The following is a 23,214-nucleotide window of genomic DNA, read 5'->3' on the forward strand; positions in this document are numbered from 1 at the left end:
AAAAGGACCCTCGCCGTGACCAACAGATTGATCAAACACTATCATAAACATGTCATACGCTGTGTTTAAGGACTTAGTCACACCGCGGAACTCGTGCAAAGCTGCTGGACTCTGGCGTGACGTCGCCAGGCATTAAAGAGTCACTTCCCTGAATGATAAGCCGCTGTACTTCTCCATTTGCTAAGGAACAACCACAGTGCTGCTCGTAAACTTGGAGGACGAAAAACACACTGCTGACCTGTAGAACACTGTCAACAAGTCATGCAGGCGTTCACCGAGGGGAGGATAGAGAGCACTTCTGTTGGGGAAACTGTTTGATGACGGAGCTCTGTGGTTTGACACGGTTGCTTTCTGTAAAAACATAGTTCTGAGAAAATTTTCAAAACCAAAAATGTAAGTTAATTCTAATTAACACGGCATGACTGCTGGAGGGACAAGATGGTGGATATGAGAGAGTAATTTAAAACATCTGACAGGACAAGAGAAACTATGTAGCAAAAGAGAACAATGAGAAACTAGTTCAGTAATTGGTTAGTTGACAGTTTCACCAATTGTTCAGCAACTTTTTAAATAAAAATGAGCTGGTTTCAGCTTCTCAAATGTGGGGATTTGCTTCTTACTTCCATGATCAGATGCTAGAGGGTCCCTGGGCAAAACGTGAAGCCATTGGTTTTGTTTGAACACAATTTATTTGGCAAAATGTACCATGTAAATTTTGACATGGGGCTTTTGTACAAGACAAGCAGACAAGACAGATAAATATACAACTGAAAGGTACACTATGGAATTTTAGATCACTAGTAGTGTCATGGAACATGCCAAGAATGTAGGAATGTGCCATCAACTAGCAAACATGGGTTTGAAACAATGAAGGTTTCAAATTCTTCCAAAACTTGGCTCAACAAATGTTTTATGAGGAAGGAAATGCATTTGACACCCTAAAGGATCACACACCATGCATTTCAGAGAGTAATGTAAACACAAATGTAGGGTTGGGTATCCAATTTTATTGATTCTGATTCTGCTTATTGATTCTAGTTCTTATTGATACCCAGTGTCGAATAAGTAAAGTCTTTTTAACTGAACATTCTACTTTTGATTTGAATTCTTTCTGTCTCATCTTTCCCTCAATAACATAGCGTGCTGTCACCGCAAAGGCCAATTCATGCACGTTGACCGCGGACATGCACTTGGTTCTGTTCATACTTTTTTCGGAGGTCTACCGACACAGAAACGCTTCACATGTGCACTCTGGTAAACAGGGTTGCAGCGTGATAACTTTCCAGACTTGTAAAATCCAGTCTGTGATTATTACAAACGGCTGTGCTGTGTTTTTCTGATCAGCTTTTAAATGCAATAATCTGTTAATCCAACTTGCTGGATCATATTTCATTGTTTCACCGGCACTTTAAACAACACGCCCGCACCAACACAGCCCCTGAATGCAGCTGAAGAGTTCCTGTATGTAGCTTAATGCCAACATTAATAGAGTACATGCATACACCGTGTGTCGTGGCTAGGTATCCCTGGCTCAACTGGAGGTGCTAACGAGGTGCTAGCGCTGGCTGATGACACACTCGGGCTACACAAGACATTAAACACTGAACATTCTTTTAGATTGATGCTGTGCTGCCATAAAAGTTTGGTCAAATTTAATGTGCAACCCGACTAACAGCTAATTAGCTTCCCACATGCAGAAAAACTCCTTACATTAAAAAAAAAATCCTTATTTATCTTAAACAGGCCCGTTATGCAGCCCCTCAGTTCAGCCTCTGTCTCTAACAGGCAGTCATAGCTCCTGTCTCTTTAAGGCCCCCTTCACGATGAGTTCACTCTGTTCTGATTGGTCAGTTGCAGGGGAGGAAAAGCACAAGCAGAAATAGTTGCAGTCACGATGATGTTTAATGAAGAGCTGCAGACGACCAGCACACCTCCAACATGTAAACAACTTATTTTACTTTGCTGCACTGCGTAATGGAAAAATACTCACAGTGTGCCAGCTCGAGTCATGGCTCGGCCTGACTACCCCCAAAACAATGGAAAAATGCAATAATGTTAGTGGAGTAGAGTAGGGAACTCGCACCCTGTGTGTGTGGAGCAGATGATAATATAAAGAAATCCGTCACAAGTCGACATCAGCTCGGGCTGAAAGTAGGAAAAAAAACATTGAAGTGGGTGTGCACAGGTATCACTTCTTCATACGTTTACCTCATTATTTGACACTTTGGCCACATTTAATATGAACATCTGACATTGTAACATTTTATATTATATATATATATATGACTGAAAATAAGGAAAAGCATAATAGGATAATAGGTCCCCTTTAATAAAATGAGGCTGCACTTTAGAGCGTTTACTACGGTCCATCTTTCACTCACTACTTGTGACATTAGTCATGCATGCTCGTATGTAAACAAACATTGATGCATGACGTAGATTGGTCCTGGGAAATAGCCATGTCCTTGCAGATATGTAGTGCATTGAGGAACTGATAAGCAGAATCGAAATTAAAATTTCTTAATGATTCCGTTGGAATCAGTTCTCATTTGGAACTGGGTCTTGACGCCCAGCCCTACACTCCAATGGGTGCCTTTAAAACCATATCATTTCAGCTGATAGTGATCTTTAATGGTGCACATTACCAAACAATCTTCCAATTCATCCAATTACCACACACTATATCAATATATGGCGCCTCTTGGGTCCTTGACTGTCTAGGGCTCTAGCCGCCCATCTTACTAGGTTGCTACTCCAGCCTTGCTCATATCATATTACACAGAATACATGTGTGGCTTAGACTACTGCTCATTCAAAATAAGCAATGTGTAGACATGACTTTGGGCTCTGGCAACTTCTGATGGGCATTTGTCATATTTTGGAAGACCCAATTATTATTTGTTGATTCAAATCCATTTTTATTTAAAGGAGCAGTGTGTAGGATTTAGTGGCATCTAGCGGTGAGGCAGACGTGAAGGCTTGGTAAGTGAAGTATTACAGGCATTGTTGATTAAAAAGCAGTGTGGACAAAGGAGTGAGTACTCGGTAACTATGCAGAATGACATCAGCGCGTACTAAAGATACAACAACCGTGACAACTCGCCCCAACAACAAAACAGTAACAGCTACCACAATAAAAAACAGCCCAAAGATGGCAACAGTGAAAAACAGAGACAACTGCAACAACTAAAAACAACAGCAATAATGCAGTGACTGCTACAACAACAACTGCAACAATAAACAAAAACCACATCAACAACAAGACAGCATAAAGAAATATAAATCCAGTGACGACAAAACCGCCAACACAATAACAATGGGTACAGCAGCAGCAGCAGCAGCAGCAACATCAGCTCCTGGCAGCTCAGTCCACCACTTAGACAGCGAAGGGGAGTGTAACAGCTGGAAAATTGAAAGTAGCTCCACACTTAGATCTAAATATAACGTTAACCCAAACAAAACTATAAATCAGTTTGTGAAGAACCTCGCATGTGCGGATCGGATTATCAGGGAAGGTTACAATGGAAAATAAGCCTATAAATTGTGCTTCTGTGGGCTGCGGCTATTCCCTATAGTAGTAGGTCAACATTCAGTGTTGTGACTCATGGCAGACGTGTACAAATACACAGCTACATCAGAAAATGAATCAGTCAAGTGAATCCACCTATATGTTGTTCTACTATTATTCTATATTAAAAATATGTTTCCACAAACCAGGACGGGGAGCTAATCACGTACTGCAGAGCTCTAAAACTACATATCCTCAAGTGTTCCACATTCTAAAACCCCACAGACTGAATGTGCACCTGTGCTGAGAAAAAATACATATCCAAGGAGAGCTCACATTACCTTGTGGAGGAAAAAAAAAACTTAAAAAAACTAATAACTAACATCAAATCAGGATGTTATGGTGCTAAGACACTGAGAATGGCCTCAAAGACTGTTTTGCATCAGCTAGCTTGCACACATTTCATTCATGCAGACTGACAATGGTTGTTTTGCATTTGAACCATTCAGCATCAGTCCATAGATTCTCTCATATTTGCATTCAGTCTCTGTCTTTTAAAAGAAAAAAAAACAAATAAAACGAATATTTTAGTTGTACGAGACACAACTTAATGTCATCTTAGCATGAAGCATGTCTCACAGAAAAAGAATTACTTAAAAGTCTGACTTGGCCCGTCTGACATTTAGAGGGAGGCTGCTCAAAGTTATCCCACAGTTCCACTTCTCATTGTGGTCTGGCAAGGCCACAGATGAATGAGCTCAAGACGTCATTTCAAGTAGGCTGGACAATACATTTGACAGTTCTCTTTTTCAATCAGACATCAATATTAATGCTTTCCAACCCCTTGATTGCTCAAAAATATCACCTGCTGAGCTGGCACTGATCTTTGTTTCGAATTTTACAACTTTAAAAAAAACATGTCAACTTTCCAAAAGCTGCAAATGTAAGTCATTTTCTGAACACATTTGAAGCCATAAATATAGGCAATGCAGATAGTGTAACTTTTTAAACAGTGGTGGAGTGTTTAGGCCTTTACATTTCCTCATTTTCCTTATTTTTTAAACCACATCTTAAAAAACAATTTGCTGTTTGCTGTTGATGCAAACTTTGTGTTTACCTGTTGACTTGATGGGTTCAGAAAGATGTATAGTACATAGTACAATAACACAATCATGTCACACTTACCACTGTTGCTTTTATTCACTAACTAATGGCAGTTGGCTCTTCTTCACCATTGTTTTGATCTGTGTTAAGGTACTAAGAATAAAACTCAAAGCCTTCAAACAGTTCAAAAGGGCATGACCCCTCCCTTTCCTGACAGGCTTTTAATTTGACACATGTGAAGGAAGTATGAAGTTTCACAACAGTACCTTAACAATGAACAAAAGAAAGGCAAAGTAGAAATATAAAACCATGTGTTAACCAAGTGTTAAAGTTGTCGGCTTTAAAGAAATAAAGTGTCACATCATCATCGAAACACCTCCCGTAGCTTGCTGATTGGTTTTATACGTACAGTTGAACCTCTGAGCTATGAAGAGGATCAGCTGAGGTCACTGTTGATGACTAATATCGAAGCCTCCGCCAAAGGTAATGACAAACCGCTTTAAATGGCAGCCAATTAGAGAACACCAGTGTTGACTTAATGTGCTAGTTTGAATGTGTCACATATGATGACCTTTAGTTTCTCATAATCTAGTTCTAGTTCCCACACGACACCACGGGCTAAAGATCTTTTAACCTCTTGCTTCCTGTTGATAATGTAATCTATATAATCAGCAAAAAGCTAAAAACATGCCCTTTGACCTCTGTCTGAATACATATCTCATTATCTTTGTCTCTTTCTGTATGTATACATCTTTGTTCTCATCTTTGAACTTCCTTATTGTTCTGATGACTGTGCTCCAAAACATCAGTAAAATGCTTGTAATAATTTATTTTTCTGGACTTTATAGGCAATGACTTCTTGCATTCCACTTTATCTGATGTTGGCTCTTATGCTGAAAGGTCCACTACAGCTACTGCTGGGGATAGAGAAACTAAACTTTCAATACAACTGCAATGTATTGTTCTACTTTTGTAAGCTTATTTTGTGGTTTGATTAGCTTTATTTCTTATTCTAACTTCCTTCTTTCTACTTCTGTATTTATTTGAGGCCCATGACGTGCGTAAGCTATTACATGAGTACGGGTAAAGAAATATATAATTTCAGTTCCATGGCAGAGCTAATTCATGATATAAATATCAACTTATCGGTTTATTAAGTAAAGATATAAATTAAACCAATTGCACTTATTCACTATTAAGAGTGAGAGTATTAAGAGCTACATGAAAAGATTGACACCACTCTCATGTCTGTCCATTAAATATGAAGCCACAGCTAGGAGACAGCTAGCTTAGCTTAGTATAAAGACTGGGAACAGGAGGAAACAGCTAGCTTGGCTCTGTCCAAAGGTAACAAAATCTTTCTACTAGAACCTCTAAAGCTCGCTAAATGACACGATGTATCTTGTTTATTTAATCCGCACAAAAAAGTGTAAAAACCATTGACTGTATATAAATATGGACGACGCATCTGCACTTCCTACCGCTATGTAAAAGCGAAATATCATCCTTGTGTGACGTCATTTAGATCATTTCTGTGCAGTAGAGTCGGGCGGCGGGATGACGGCCAGCAGAACAAGCCCCCTCAGCAAATTTAAATTTCAAAGCACCACCTGACGTAGGTTTGAGAGCGGCTGTCACAGCTGTCAATCACAACGTCAGACCCCATTTTTATATTGTCAAATAACTAATTAAAAACATACTTCTCTGAAGAATGAGCACATGAACATATGTCAGTGTGATAAGAACTACCTTAAAATGACAGAAACCATCTTTTGGAAAGGTGATTTGACGTGTACTTTGATTTTTTAGTTTGGCTTATGTCCCACCCAGTAACATGGAGGGGGCGGGACTTATGACCTATACTGCAGCCATCCACCAGGGGGCGATCAAGATGTTTTGGCTTCACTTTTGGGGAGCTATCAAAAAGTCCATATTTATATATAGTAAATGGTAAAAATGAAACATTGTGGTTTTACAGTCAGTTACTCTGTGTGCTGGACTATTTTTTGGCTGGGAGTGGTGACTTGTTTCTTCCAGCGAACAAACTGATAACTCCCTTTAAAACCACAACATGTTGTTTCTACACAACTGTTGATATAACATGCTGATTAGTGAGCTTTAGAGTTGATAGTAGGCTAATTTTGTAACCTTTGGACAGAGCCAGGCTCCTTTTAGTCTTTATGCTAAGCTAAGCTAACTGTCTACTGGCTTTAGCCTCATATCTAAAAAGTCTAAAAAGTCAGTATGTGTTATCTCGCTGCCATATAGTGATGTAACTGTACATAAATCACTAAATCATGCAAACTAGTAGACACGGTGTGACATCAGTGAAACCTTAAATGCAAAGAAGACAATGTTATGTTATGATGTTATGGTGATGGTAAAGTGATGTTTCAAAGCGCCCAGCTTTACAAGAAGCATGTGTGTGACTTCCTGCTGCCCTGGCTGAACATGGCTTTTTTCAGCATGGTTAAAAACAACCCACAGTTTCCCTGAAAGACATGACTAAAAACAGTCACAAATAGAGAATGACCGCTGCAGGGCTGCAGTCTCCCTTCTCTGTCCATCCTCCCATACTCTCTTGTTTGGTTTCTCTGTTTTCTTTCACATTAACCATCACTCACAGACATACATGACAAGGTAGAAGGAGGGGAACGAATCCAATTCCAATCTATTCTAAATATCATAAATCAATATGTCATTCCTGACTATAACTCAAATCTTTGCCTAATGGCTGCATTGTTCAAACAAAACTGGGAGGGTCCAGTATTTGAATTTGAACATGTACTGCAGCCTGTCCTGGAGGCCTGCCCAGAGCCTTTCAGAGCCATGTGAGTGTTTATATGTGTGTGTGTGTGTGTGTGTGTGTGTGTATGAGCTCACAGGTTGTAGCAACTGCCTGTCGTTTCCCTTCCCTTTTTTTTTTTTGAATTAAAACAATACCACCAAAAACATTTAGCAGCAGCATCTTGTCCTGCTTCTGTTTTAAGGAGCAGCTTGACGTACTGCGTGATCAGCTGATATGGATGTATAGTTTATTCACGACCTCCTTTGGTTCTGCTTCAAGAAAGACACACACTCTCTTCATTGTTCTGGAGGATATTTTTTCCCCACATGTCTTCATCCACACACTGCAGACTCCTGAGAATAAACTCTATTTTAATTTTAAAGGACAATCCAACCTACATTTTAGCATTTAGTCTCGCAGGTCAGGAGTGCAGGAAGTGTGCAGATACAATAATGGTTTTCTGTTACCATCTGAATGTAAAAATGTTGGCTTGTTTTCAGTTTGTACATACAGATTATAAAGCACTTTTTCGCCTTGAGAGGAGTTTCTTTATACAGCCTGTAACCAATCAAATTGTTCTGTTTAGGCCTACTTTAGAGATGGTTCAGATTAGGATTAGGGCCATGCTTGGGGTTGAGGCCTCCTTAAGAATAAGGTTGTATGACGCATTATCCAACCACATCAAGAGGCCGCGTTGTATATACTTTATATACTTTTTTCAAAATAGAAGTGAGGGAGTTATGACAGCTGGTTTGTAAGGCCATGCATACGGATTCAAAAGTAGCAGGCTGTTGTTTGCACTGAGCACTGAAAGTGAGACTATGTAACTCCTGACAAAAGAAACAACACATTCTTCCTAAAACTCAGAATTAATAAAACGCACCCTTGCTCAATTCAGTACACTCAGGAGGTTTTACTGCTACAGCCAGGCGTGGTCTGGTATGACCAGTGACTAATGTTAGCAAAAGCTCCTTTTTTACGTAGTGGAGTGGACTGAAAACAACTTTTCCCCCATGGGAATCAATACAAGCGCTATTGGTTGTCGCTCCCACGCATCTTTAAGTTGAAACTTTTCTCAACTCCCCCACATTTTCCGGCTGGGCACCTTTTAAGTTTTGTTGAGCGGCACCAGCATGTGTATTGATGTTCAGTTTACAATGACTTGTATCCTGAGAGCCCATAGGTGTGAACAAGGTATAACATTTACAGTTAAATCAAAGGCTAACTGTAAAAATTGGGGGGGGGACAAAAAGTGGGCTTTAAAAAAAAAGGCGGACCAGACATGTTCACCCTAATACCTGATGAGAACTACATCCTTTTTTTCCATCGATATGTTTCACTACTTTATTGTGCACAGCCAATGGATGAGAATGAGTGAGATAGGCAACACAACATTGTGGTGTTTACATGGGGAAATACTAAAATTGTGATGATGTATAGGGTTTCGGTGCTGAAAACAACAGGGTAGAAAATCAGTAGAAACAGTTGACTTCTGTGATGTCTTCTGATACTTTACATAAGTGTTAAACTGGTGAAAAATGCATCTAAGAAGCATTGCTGTTTTTATTTATTTCCCTTTCTTCTACACACTAAAGCCCAAAGCCTTGGCTAAAAAAAAAAATCACATGAATTTAATTAATATGAAACTGATTTGTCTGTGTTGTCATTTCACCAAATATGGATCACTCCTCCAAAAAATGTTGCTCTCTTGTTGTGTGGACAGGAAAAGCGGATCTTTTTAAAAACACTGACGTCTGGTCTTAATGTGATCCATTTTTGAGAACCCTGACTTGGCACTTACTCTGTAAATGACACACTGGGCTTCGAATACAGCGGAAAACCACTTGGTGTTGACAGTGTAAAGATGTTGTCTTAAATAGCCTCTGCGTGCCTAATAAAAGAAATGCAAGTGCACATTGTTTTGCCATAAACTCAGAAAACAACTCAAACTGCTAGTGTGGATGGATATCTACAAACACTGTAGACAGGAAAGGAAAAGTCAACTCTTCCTTATCACCCACTGGGAGCTCAAACACACGTGCACTTCTAAGTCGTGTTCATGACTTTTTAAACCAAAACTAAGAATTTACTTACAGCACTTTGCAAGGTATGTAAGCTTATAAGGTGTGTGTTATTCATTGTGATCATTTTTAATATTTCTAAATAAAAGGGTAGGTGTGGCAAACGTGTATGACGCATTTGATTATTATTAAGTGTGACACCGAGAATAAAACCAACCCTGATTAGAAAAGTCCCATTATTAAAATAGATCGATGGTGCAGTTAGACACAGGGCCTGCCCCGGCTCCTTACATAACCATTAGACACTTCAGGCTCCATACATGACCAGAAGACAGTCAAACCACCCTGATTGATTTCTAAAAGCCTCCCGTCTCCCGTCTTGCTGCCTATAATGAGCCCCTCATGCTCGCAGCACAACCAGATTCCTTTCATCTCAGGCCTTTTGTGAGCAAGTCGCAACACAGGAAGTGCTTGCTTGCACTAGCGCCCTTCTTACGCAAATGTGATGTAGGTTAGGTTTCTGACTACAGTTGAGGCAGGCAGGTCTGTCAAAGGAAAGAAAAGTGAGTCACTCTCGACTCCCTCATGTTGCCCATTGAAATCTCTCCCTCACACACACACTCACACACACACACACACAATCCTTTCCTGTACATATAGAAAAACACACTAATTCTACGAGAATTAAGCTGTGTCCATTAATATGTTAATTTCTCCCTAAATGAGGTAAAAAGAAAGAAATTTACAACTAAATTCAATATAGATACAAATTCATTTTTTACACTATTTTCAAAATAAAACAAAATTATTTTGCAGGAGTTAGTTTTGGAAGAGTTAACTTTTAGATTTTTTAAAAAGGCCTATTTGCTTTTTTGGCAACAACATGCTGCTTTAACCTAAACATGGGATTCATGTGATTTCTGTTAACTGAAACTAATGAAACCCTCTTGGCAGCCACGCTCAGTTTCACAAAGCTCTTTTCTCTCAATCATCTCAATTATTTGCTGTGCGTGGGGATGTTGTTGGAGACACAGAGTCATCGCTCTTTGCCTCTTCATTGGAAGGAGTCTCTCTGTAAGAGAGCAGAGCAAATGGATCAGCATTGTTCTTCTGCCCACATAACGGCTCTGTGCGACACTGAGTACAACAACGCCACTCAGGAAATGCACATTCATGCTTCACCCTGAATAAAAACCCCTCTTCCTCATATTTCAGCCTTTACAGAGCGAAGAATATGCAACATCGTTGATAAGCCAACTTGCAGACACATGATTGCTGTATACAGGGTGTCACCGCTCACACACAAACACACTAGTCAAGGGAATTTCTGGATAAACCAGCCACATGACTAGATTCAAAACAAAAGAATTAGCATTAGCGTCATTATTTGTACCACTGGCTTGTATTCTGGTTCAGCTTCATGCCACAAATACAAAGCACACGATGGACAGGATAGCTGAAGGACAGCTAAATTACAACATTTTGAGCAACATTCATATTTCATTCTATGTTAACAAAATGTGCAATGGTTAAGACATTCAGCTGATGGCTTAAAAGCATTGAGGTGCATTGTTACCTTACAGATCAGCAACACTTCCATTAGCCTCTGAGGGATTTTACAGGGTAATTTATGAGATGTCAGCCAGTCCCCGGCAGTCAGTGACTGTTAGCATTTGGCTCTTTGAAACAAGAACAATAAAGCAGCTACTATAAGCATGAGAGATCCTTGAAAGGCAATCCCTTGAAAAAGGACTATATAGCACAAATCAACAAAAGTTCAATTTACTAAATTATTACTTATTTGTCTTTATTTAAACTCGAAAATCAATGAGGGCAAAGCCCTCATTTACAATGACGTCGAGCAAGAAGGAATCAATAAAACAAACATATAAATACAATTAATAAATAGAGTAACAACAAAATCAATTAAAACAGGTACAAACAGAAGTTAAAAGGTTTGAGACTGTGGATTTAAAATGACCAAGAGTTACCAATGAATTCATTTTTGAAGTGCTTTGTAGTGTGTTTCAGGTTGTTGGTGCAAAGAAGCCAAAAGCAGTTCTTCCAAGCTCATCATAAGCCTTTGATGGTAGACTTCTCACATGCACAGTAGTTTGAAAAAAAAATATCTTAACCTATGGTCAATTAAGTAGGTTTTTCCAGGGCTTTCAATGGTATTATTCACCTGAAAAGCTAAGAAGTGGTCCTTGAGTGAATTGTTTTATTTATTTCCAATGAACTTTCATGCTAAATTCTAATATATAGGAAACCACAACTTCTCTTCTCAAATGACGAGGCTAGAACATAGATATTAGATGATTCTGTAAAATCCCGTATTATGTAAAATTATTTTTTCTTATATCCAATGTCAACATTTTAAAAATTCTAGTTCTACAAAATATCTGTGCATGGCAATTATAGAAATGTGGTTATGGCAAATAAAATCTGATTAAGGTATGCTTGAGGTTTAGGCAACTAAAACACTAATTGCAGGTCTGTAACAGGATGCAATCTCCGGTCTCCTGTAGGAAAGTCAAACATGCTACAAATCTGGATTTCCACAACCTTAATTCTGCCTATTAAGGCCACATTACTTCCTGCATTGGCACTAAATGTTGGACGTAACACAAGAGATTTGGAATCATCCAATATGGATGTATTTCTTAAGGATACTGAGCTTTAAATTGATAAATATATTAAACATGGTGCATCATTTTCATATAAGTAAATGTTCATTCTTGCCATTTCAGGTTTCTTTGGAGTAAATAGATGAGGTAGTTAGCATGAAAAATAACTTTAACAAAAGAAAATTCCAGGAAAAATACACCCTACATTGTCTGACTGACAAGAGATCCCTGGGAAGTGGCAACACAAGAACACCACAGCAATGAGTGTTTTAAGGCCAAAAATGCAAAACACTTTCCATGAATTCTGGCTTTAGATATGGAGAAATAAGCTTTGCCTAATCCCTGCTTCCATAGAGATGGTTCCTGGCTGTCTCTGAGGGCTGCTGTTGACTGGCCAAAGTTCGAAGGCTGCCCCTGTTTCCCACTGCAGCCACAATCAATATGAGATCACGGATACTTAGTGGAGCTCACAGCGCACTACTTAAAACCACATCTAGGAAATGTAATCAGAGCAATACTTTTGTATTGTGACCCAAACAGAAAGTAGTTACCTCATTGGACTTGAATTGGAACTGTGAGTTCTTACAAATACTCCAATAAACTGACACATAGACTTCTGTCTGGCCAGTCACAATGATGTATGTTGAAGTATTAGCATGAATTCTGCTATCAATCATGAAAGGCACCAACACTCATCATCTTACTTGAACTACATCAAACTTGTAAAACAAACAAGACTGTGTCATTTTTGACAAAATAAAGCATATTTCTCAACCACATTTGTAGGAAACATTGGGATAGAGCAGCCTTGTCAACCTCTTATTTGATGTTTTCAGTTCAGAAAATTGGATTTTAAAAGGAACTGGTGAAAGCTAAATAACATTAAGCCACAGCCATTTCTGGCATCTCACAATGTGAGCAAGCAAACAAGAATGCACATAATCACCTCCAATAATTTATTTTTACCAGTTACTATCAGCTCATTTTGGCAGCAAAAAGGACAAGTCATGTTTCACTTGTCAAAAAATCTGTCTGAAAATCTTCATCTCTATTGCAAGTTTCCAGACTTGCTCCAAGTGAGAGACGCTATTGCTAACGTAACTGATAACCAAACTACACAAATAAATGTATATACTGTATGTATATGTGTAAATGTAAGCTAGGCTACTTATTCATTCCCAAAGGAAAAGATGAAGAAAGTGTGCAAAAGGTCCTTATCTTACCCTGACATTTGACAGTACATATCAGGATAATTTGTTGCACCTTCTTGCTTCAACCAGGCCTTCATATTGGATATTAAGAGGTGTTGCACACTCATTCAACACCATGCTAAAATGTTAGCATACTTTATTAGCTTAAAATAGTGACCCATTGGTCATAAAGCTATTAAGCAGGTTGTGTTATGTAGCAGTGTGCTTTAATGAAATGGTCAGGTAACATACAATTAATTAGAAGGCGTTGTGTTGCCAAAAAGTAAAGCAATAAAACTAAGCTTACATATGTGTTTGTTAACAAACAGGAACTACAGGCACGGAATCAGCCATCAAGCAGTTTTATGACAGGCCAGTGTATGCTAACAAGCTAACGCGGAGCTCCTGGGTCAATGAATTACTGAGGATGAATGTATGAATTAGCAGCCTCTCCTGTCCTGGAAGAATCTACCATAAACTAGTTAAGTTCCTTTAAAGAATACACTGTGGATTCATGTAGCAGTGTGTTATTTGGTCACCAGGGGAAAACTGCCATGACCTAATGCTTCATGACCAATTATTAACTACCCAAGCATGTTTCATAGATTAATTGATTTATGATAAATATCTTTTCAGTGCATCATTGACTTATCATCGAGTTACACCCACAGCAACAGGCTAATGTATAAAGTCGATCAACAGTACACGTAACCAGTGTGAAAAATTAAAAGAGAAGTCACCAGTCAGTGATCAGCATGAGAGACCAATATAAACACAAGTCTATTATATTTTCAGAACAGCAGAAATGAATTCCATAAAAGGCTGTTATTCTGTTTCTTGTGATGTGTACAATTCACTCAGCTGCAAACATTGAGCTTTACGTTGACCACAGGTAAACTGAGCTCTGGTGGGTTCACCCTCAGCTACATCCATAAGTCTGTTCTGCAATCATAACAGTCTCTGAGACATTGCACACTGCAGTGGGCAATTCAGCACACTCCTCTAGCGTGGGTGTGATAGGCAGACATCCAAAAAGCCTCTAACAAAGTGTGTTGATAAAACATTGGGCCTGGCTTTGTGGAAAATGTCAGAGGGGTTGATAAAAAACAGAAGGGGAAATAAAGGCTTTTATTATTTCGGCATTATTCTGCTGAATTACAAACAATTACAATTGATTACCACAGGCATGACTCCTATTGTTACAAGGTGTCTATGATTTCTCCAGACTGGAGAAATATCAAGAAGATATAATTTCCTTGAAATACATGAACATTTTGTTATTGTGCTTATTTGGATCACCAAGTAGAAGTCGTAGTCTCTCCTCCTTTTTATTTATCACTCCACCATGGGTTAAAGTATCCATACACAGTCATGTTCATGATGACAGATAGGCCTGTTGGTATTGGACTGATGTGCTGAGTAGGCCCAGCAGCTGATCAACAGTACCTATAGGCCATGTCAACAACAGAGGGAGATATCCTCCATTTATTCACACCACCAATGCTACACCGACCTGTAAGATGATTGGAATAACAATCATAGCAATATTTCTGAAGATAGCACCTTATCAGTGTACTTCCTATTCCTCTCCACCCTGCACTCCTTCCATCTGACTTGCATGAAGCAACACATAAACATCAGTTTGTTATGGTGGTGAAGGCTGTTGCAGTATAGGAGCTCTCAGCTGGTTTCATGTCACACACATAACAGGCCCCTTAGACCCCCCACTGCTGGGTTTTATTCCCAGAGACTAGAGAAGATCTTTGTTTTTAATAATTTAGAATCAGATTTTAAACCTGCTCAAAGCCTCCAGGAGCCACGTAGAGACCCCGAAGAAACACACACACTTCATGGACCTGCGCTTCAAGGGCCCCTTGTGTTGCGTCCCCCGCACCCCAGTGTGAGAACCAGGAGGCTGCGAGTCACAGGTAGAGTGAAGGTGTGTTGCACAGGGAAGTGATGGAAGGGTGGAGGATGTGTGGGTGGAAGGGAGCGGGCCACAGCAACAGTGTTGCCGATATTATCAGCGGAGAGGGCCGTGAAAGCAGTGACACGCTGCTGTCTTGTAAACTGCGTCAACAACAGACTGTGCGTAATCTCGGTGCGCGTCTGCTGCGTCCAGACAAGAAAAGACAAACACCAAAGCTGCCTGTGGAATGTGAGACGCAGCATATTATATGGTCACACTCACACACACTCACACACACACACACGCACACATACACAAACTGGAGGCGAGAAAGCTACTCACGGTGGCCGAGGTCAGGCTGCTGTCTGTGAGCGTGAGGTGGTGCGGCTCCCATCTCCGCAGGAACTTGGAGGTGAGGATCTTGCTGAGGAAGGTGCGGGGGTGTTTGACCACACACACCTGGATGTCCCCCTCGTGGAGCAGCTTGTAGCGCATCCCGCTGCTGCTGCAGTGGTGCAGGGACCTCTTACACGGCCCTGCGCCCAGCTTGGTGTTATTATTCCCCTCCGACATCTCCCCCAGCAGAGGCTTGTTCTCCTCGCACTGATAAAACTGGTTGTTGTGCAGCTCGTTGCCCCCGCCGCCGCCGCTGCTGCTGTTGAAATCCATAGTTCAGTAATCCAACAGTTTATTGTTTCCAAATGTTACTCTCGCGGAGGGGAGGGTGAACGCGTCGCAAGGATACAAGAATCCTACATGTATATTAAAAAATTGAAATGTCTGAGGTCGCTCTGATCGAGCAGGAGGGGGGTACCTACCTACCTACCGCTATAACACGACCTCAATGACTGTAGACACGGCCAAAACAGCCACAGAAATACCACCAAACAGTGTCTTATGGCAGGATATCCAGACAAGGGAAGGTTTTTATGATACAGTGCAAATAATCCACCATTTTCCTCCCCGCACAATGCCCCATGAATTGTCTCCACGGTGCGCGTCTCGCCTCCCCCCCACCACCAACGAGCTATTCAATATGTTAGGGCCATGGCCTTATCCATTCCGTCCGCCCCGGTGCCAAACAGAATAATCCACAGCGAGGAACGCATGAGAAGAAAAGGAAAAAGGGCGAAATATCCAATGGCGGTGGCTCTAGTCTCCTCGGTGGGGTTTTGTGGTCATTACAGGCTCACTGGCTCGGTTTCCTTTTATTCAGTCTTTTCCCCCTATCTTGGTGTAAAGGAGCCAGCACTCTCCGGCAGAGCTGTGCCGATTGGTCCCCGCTCGTTCATGTGATACCGGACTGACGTCAATGGGGAGGCGAGCGGATGAGCCGTGTGTCTTTTGCGCTTGACTGTCTGCCGAGGGCGCACGCTCACCCACCTCTTCTCCTCACCCCTCCACCTCACCTCCTCCCCTGCGCGCAGAAAAATGGAGGAGGGGCGCAGCGACTTCAAGCGATCCACCACACCGCCCCCCCTTCCCCACCCACCGCCCCCACTCCACTGGAAATGATGCGGCTTGTGAGCATCCACATCATTTTCCAGGGAAGAAGCTCAGAGAGGAAGATTATTCACATGGCGCTGTTGCATAAACATAAGTTTATAAAGAGGGAAGAACGGAAGACCTGATGTCACTCACAAGGAGGTTCACTAATGTGATATAAATATTCATGGCATATAATTTGTGGTGTACGTTGTGCATTATAGTATCAAATGAGGCAAGATGTTTAAAAAATATTGCATTTATTGGAGGAAAAATATGAATCGCTAATTATTATATTTTTCTTAACAATTATCACTAATCAGAAATTGGTCTATTTAAATATTTTTCTTCAAATTATTCACTTATTATTACTAAGAATTATCACTTAGCCATAGCTTCCTCTGCTTTTTATTTTGCAGTGCAACAATGAAGACTTAACTGTTCCACCAAAACTTATAAAACTGTGTGTCCACCAGGGCCGTAGCAAGAAAATACTGAGGTCAAGTGTCCCCGCTACCCAGCCCTCACCAAAGTTTGACCAAAAGCCAATTTGGATTTCTCATATTTTATTTATTCAATGAAGTTTTCCACTTTCTGCTACTTTATCTCCCAAAATGAAAGTGTAAATGGCAATTCAAAGCCTTGTCCACACAAAAATTCTAAAAGCTGTATTTAGTTATTATTTTGTTGGCCTAACATTTACACACAATGACTGTAAAAATCCTGAAATCAGCTTATAAAATAAACACCATGTGTGAGCCCTCAGTGTCCTCAATGGTAGTGCCTAAGACCCTGGTGTCCATGAAAAAAATCTCCTGTTTTTAACATTTAGTTACGTGATTTAAAGAGAGTTCTCTTGATCTTGCAAGATGTTCCAACAATTACAACAATTATTCATGGTCTCCAGAGCATGACTACTAATGTTTTTAGAATTTTAGAACAAAATTGAACTGACAGATTGAAATTTAATAAGTATATTCCTGCTCCTCTGAAGATGTGCCCTGATGAGCTCCATTTTGGACACTTCATGAGCTTCCCTCCAGCGCCACCATCAGGCCGAAATTTAATTTGTACACAGAATCAATTAAAAAGATTCTGTGAATTTACCGAGCCTCAGAGGATGAATCTTTTCAATTTTATCCCATCCATGAGTGTTCCTCTTAAACCACCATGAGGTCAACTGAAATTGTTATTTAATAGCTGGAATGCAGTGGATATCAAAAGCACCCAGAGGATGAACCATTATCCTTTCAATTTTTATCTAATGCCCTTATCAGGCCAAAATAAGCCAAAAAAGATATTTCTTAATATAACAGGCTAGAACATCATCAATACATTACGTAGTTTGTTCTCTCCAACACATTCCTATTGTGGTATGTAATGAATGTTACAGCGTCAAGGATCCATCAGCTGGCTTCAGACTGTCTGTCTTACTAGTCTTGATGATAAATTCCACCAGATCAAGTTTGGACTCAGGTAGGGGATGAGTTCCTGAAAGGGGAATGGCACACCTTGCCACACCCTAGCAGAGATTTATTGTTTTAGTCATGGATACTTAAGAAGGACGGATGTTTAACAATACAAGGCCCTGAGGTCACGTCTTCTACTTAAAAACTATATCTGCTCTGCTGCCCAATTCCAACTAACACTCACTCACTTATGAATAAGCTGTGACTCATACTTTTTCTCAGCATTTTTAAGAGAAAAAAAAGCATTTTTTAAAAACATAACGCCAAGCTCCACCACAGGCAGTAGGGGGTGATGAAACGTATCATGTATAGTCTCCTGTGATGTGAAAGTGTCAACTCTGGCTTTTCTGCAGTATTATTATAATACCAGGGTATCAACAGGAAATACTGCGAATGTGTTTTTATCTAGCCCCTTATCTTCAGCATGAAGAACATTTTACACAGGCACTGAAGAGTATGAAATCACTATTAAAAAGCTACTTTTCAGGCAAACAATAATATTATTTAATTTGAGACTTTTTACATATTACACATTCAAGTTATCTATAATGAGTTGCACACTGCTTTGTTAAGATATTATATAAGATATCAGGACAGAGGATCAACATAACATCTAAAAAGTTCAAATTGCTGTCAGTCAGTATTGTCTCCAGATGCTTCACAAGACGGAGGCAGCTCAGACGTTTAGCTTATTGATGAAACATAAAAGAGAATTATTTTGTGATCTAAAGGAAATATGTGATGTGTTTAGGGTCTGTATGAGAGGTGAAACTCTATTATACAAATTATACCAGTGTTATAATTACATACCTAGAGAAAAGATCAGCTTTGTCAGTTTAAAGATCACCATCAAGAGTTTAAACATCACCAATCTTACACATCAAAGTGTGTTTCCGGGAGGTGTTGGGGAGTACTACTGCTTAAGTGAAAAAAGTAGTATAAAGTCCTTTCTGTCTCCAGAGTGAGCTGTGTGAAATCTGATAAATTGCCTCAAGTGATGTCACTTAAGTCAGCGTGGGTCAAGCCCCCAGGAACAGCGACAGGCTTTGAAACCAATTTGACATAGTGGCCAAACCTTAGACTTACATTGTGAAAGATACGTACATACATTACATACACAGTGTCACGATCCCTGAGAAATATCTCATTGTACTATCAGAAGTTGATCCATTTGGTCTGATAACGTTTTGAGAGTCTAGAAGAGCCGTAAGATTTAATTATTTTATCCCCATTCAAGTTTGCCAGAGGGCTAAACTGGAAGTTAACTGGCCTGGCCAGTGGAACTCTCTAGTGAGCATGCTTCATGGGTGCATGGGGGCTATAGAGCGTGCACAGTATATTTTTATCTGGGTAATTTCCGGGGTGTGGAGTTAGAAAGAAGTGAGATTAGCAGACCTCTGTAGCTGCTCCTCATCTCTCTTTAAGGCAAGCAGCTCTGCACTACATTAACTGCTACTAGCATAACACACCAGAATCTCTGACCGAACTGTCAGCATTCAGGTTGCGTTGTGGGTAATGTAGGCACCAGGTTTTGACAAGGAAGAAGAATGCAGGGACTTAAAAATACAATATCTCTGGTTCTCCATTGATTTGATCCATCGTGAGTCTGACATTACAGGACTGCAATGTTAAATCAGTTAAGCTACGGCTGACTCATAAGTAAGTGTCCACATGCATGCTGGGATGTATATGCAAAAAAAAAGTAATGACATGAGTATCTCATTTAATGTAATGTAAAGAGGGTTGTGTAAGGTTAACACAAAACTGTCTTTTCACCAATCAGCAATGCTAAGTATTGAAAACTCAAATCCAGTAGTTTATTGGCCAATACTATTTAGGACTAATATAAATCTCCATCACATTTTTGTCAGGTAGGAGCTGTGACAAAGGAAGCACAGGGGATTAAGGTTTTCAGTTACAACTGAGAAGAAATTCTGTCATCTGGATCACGGCTCAAAAAGCAAAACAAACAAACAATAAATCTCCATGTTAATAAAACATAAAAACATACATTTTCATGGTAGTGTAAATAAGACTGAACTGAAAATAAAGTTAAAAGGTAATTTTCAGTGCTGTTAGCACCACGAACAAAACTCAGTTCACTATTATGTTGGAGGAGGATGCGGAAACCTTAGAGACAATGTATCAAACCTGGACATGTGAGAAATACTGCTTTGCATGCATTTCAGGGCAAACATGGTTTACATCTCATACGCACAGTGGACCATATCATCTGTCAAATGCAGGTGGAAAAAGTTAAATTCAGTATGATGATATCACTGTTTTGAAGTCCCGGTGGGAGGGAAGGATGAGAGCGTGGCTGTAGAAACACAGGTGAGTGTCAGGGCAGCGCAGCCAGGTGCCACAGTCTGTACTGAGTGTAACAGACGGGGAGCAGAGGCCTCAGTAGCTTCCCATCTCAAGGGTCCCAGCTCACAACAACAGCTACTGAAGTATCACCACTGAGGTTTCCACATGTTCCCAACGGGAAGTTCTCTTTAAAACTTTTTTTTTTTTTTTTTTTTCCGTTCCGCCCACAGTCCCCCATCAGCGGAGTCCTTCCTGCTGACACTCCAGCCAGTATTGTTCTGAAGACAAGTTACAACATGCCGACCAGACTATCTCGTGTTGTGTCAACAGCCAATGAAAACCAAAGTGGAAAGAAATAAGCAATGTGTCGTACAGACAGACTGATATATTGATTTGGCAGTAATGGAAATAATTATATTAAATAAGCTAGGTCACTGCCACACTGAAAATCCAGAACATACGTTATCAAATAGAACTTTATTAAACTGTAAAATTTAATTTTCAATGTGTGTGGAAGACATTTCAAAACTTCAAATTCCTGATTTCACACAGAGTTAGTGTGCACCAAAGCATTCATTATTTGTTATGGAACTGATCAGTACAACAGTGGTTGTCTGTGGGAAGGAGTCTCATAAACTGAAATGATACTAGACATTTTTAATGGAGCCTGACCAATATATCATCCAGCCCATACTGTTCACCAATATTAGCTTATAATGGATATGATGGTATTGGCACATATTGCTGGCAAGAAACTTCAGTAGAGAAATGCCAATAATATTACATGTTAGATGTCATTTAGAAACAGTGTGTTGTATCGTGTGTTGTGTTGATCAGATCAATCTCATTACATATATTTATCAGAATGGTTACAGCTTCAAACAAGCCCATGAGACATTATTCTTTTGTCATTTATCCAGTATTGTATTGTTTTTAACACTGTAGTGAAACCAAAGATCATTTCCCCACATGTGGACAATAAAGTTCCTAACTAATGAAACAGCCTTGTTAATTAACTCCACCAACTTGGTTGATGTTGTTTGCAGGTCAGTGGCTTCACTAGATAACTAGAGCACCAGGCAAATGTGTGTGTAAGCAGTGGTTGAAACTAATGTTAGCACACCTAACAACATGTGCTGATCAAATTTAGCTCTTGGCGTAGTATGATTGATTAGGTTTTTGTTTTGTTTTTAAGCAAAAAGTAGCACTTTATAATTTCTTGCAAATACACAACAATAGATCCTACAATAATTCTTTAATAATAAAAATTTAAAGGATCCTTGTCAAAAATGTTTAATGTAATGTGTTTATGTTAAAAAAAAAAAGCCCATATACATATCAGATTCTTTCACTTTTATTATCGATAACAGTCTTAAAGAGTAACTGTGAAATTCAGTGGTTTAAACTTCTCACCTTGCTGCAACGATGCACTTCAAGACACTGTGACATCACTGGTGGGTGTGGTCGCGGCAGAAAGGAAGCATATTTCTGACTACATGATGCTGGCTGTGGTCGAAGGTAAAACAGGCTTTAAGCCTCCAACCAGAGAGTTGAAAAGCTGTTAAGTTACTCTTAATAACCAAATTTAAGTGGTGCTTATCAAAAATGTTAACATAATATGTTAAAAATGAATACCTGCCAATCTATCATTGGATTTACTCAACTCTTAAATATCAATATCAGACTGCTCAAATTTTAATCAGATTCCATACGACAAAATATGGATGCATGAAACCTTTTTAGGTGTTACATGAATATGATTTAATGTCTTGTTATTTGCATCAGTATCTATAGGTCCACTAAACAAACAGGAAGGACAGTAAGCTCACATGTCCAAGCAACAGCCAGCCCATTGACACAGGACCCAGGAAGTGTGTGTACACAAGGTTTTGACTGATGAGAATTGAGAATGATTCTGCATTTTTTTCTGAGAAACATTCTGAACAACGATAAAAATAGGTAATTTTAATATAAAACACTTTCAATGATTTATAATTTACAGCAAGTGTAAAGTAACTTCTTTCGAACAGTGGCTACTCAGGCTACAAGAGGCAATCACGGGGTATTGTGAAATGCTATAATGTAGTGTAACAGTAGCACAATCAGAGAAGAGCCACAAAGTCAACAAAATCAGTCAAAAAATCTCAAGTTTGCTAACATTAGCCACGATAAGCTTCTCATCATACCAGACCATTTAAGGCTGTAACACCAAAACCCAAAAGTATTTTTAAATTGAAGAAGATCAAGATTGGGTTTCTTTTGTTATGATTTCAACATTTCATTCATAAGAGAATGAATATACTATTTCTCCTTTTAAAAGCAAAATATTCCTGCTTTCGTTCTCAAAGTGGAAAAACCCTTCACCCAGATTTAGCGCATTACCGGAAACTACATAGTCTTCAACTGAAATTATGACACATGTAGAAAGTGTCTATAGAGGAAACTCGATCATATGATTTATGATTAAAAGAGAAGCATCTCATCAGTCTCACCCTTAGTTAGACAGAGTAGATGTTGTTCTTATGGATAAGCAGTGTATTGGCCTTTATTAGCCACATACAGTATCTTAGTGTAAACCTACACTGTGGTTTTGTACCACATTCCAAAGTGTCAGGTCAACAACCCGTCCCCCCACCCCACAACCGTCACAGGACCCAGGTTAGCTGGATCGTCACAAGAGCTGCTCACTTTAACTGAATTACCTCCATCCCGGTTATGTTAAGTAATCCTGTTCTGTTAATCCCTCGTCTAGACTTATCCTGACCAAAACACAATGCATACTGCTCATATACATAGACACCCA

At 39.6% G+C, this 23,214-nt stretch overlaps 1 protein-coding gene across 1 annotated transcript in view; it reads right to left on the bottom strand.

The window, feature by feature from the left end:
* Positions 1 to 16,531, bottom strand: part of LOC121897571 (c-Maf inducing protein) — a 51,655-nt gene extending 35,124 nt beyond the window's left edge. Inside the window, exon 1 of the mRNA XM_042412139.1 lies at positions 15,490 to 16,531. Coding sequence (XP_042268073.1) covers positions 15,490 to 15,816 — 327 coding nt within the window. The 5' untranslated portion in view covers positions 15,817 to 16,531. The remainder of the gene's footprint in view (positions 1 to 15,489) is intronic.
* Between the last annotated feature and the right edge of the window lie 6,683 nt (positions 16,532 to 23,214).

Source organism: Thunnus maccoyii, chromosome 5 (assembly GCF_910596095.1).
Source record: "Thunnus maccoyii chromosome 5, fThuMac1.1, whole genome shotgun sequence".
Lineage (NCBI taxonomy): Eukaryota > Metazoa > Chordata > Actinopteri > Scombriformes > Scombridae > Thunnus > Thunnus maccoyii.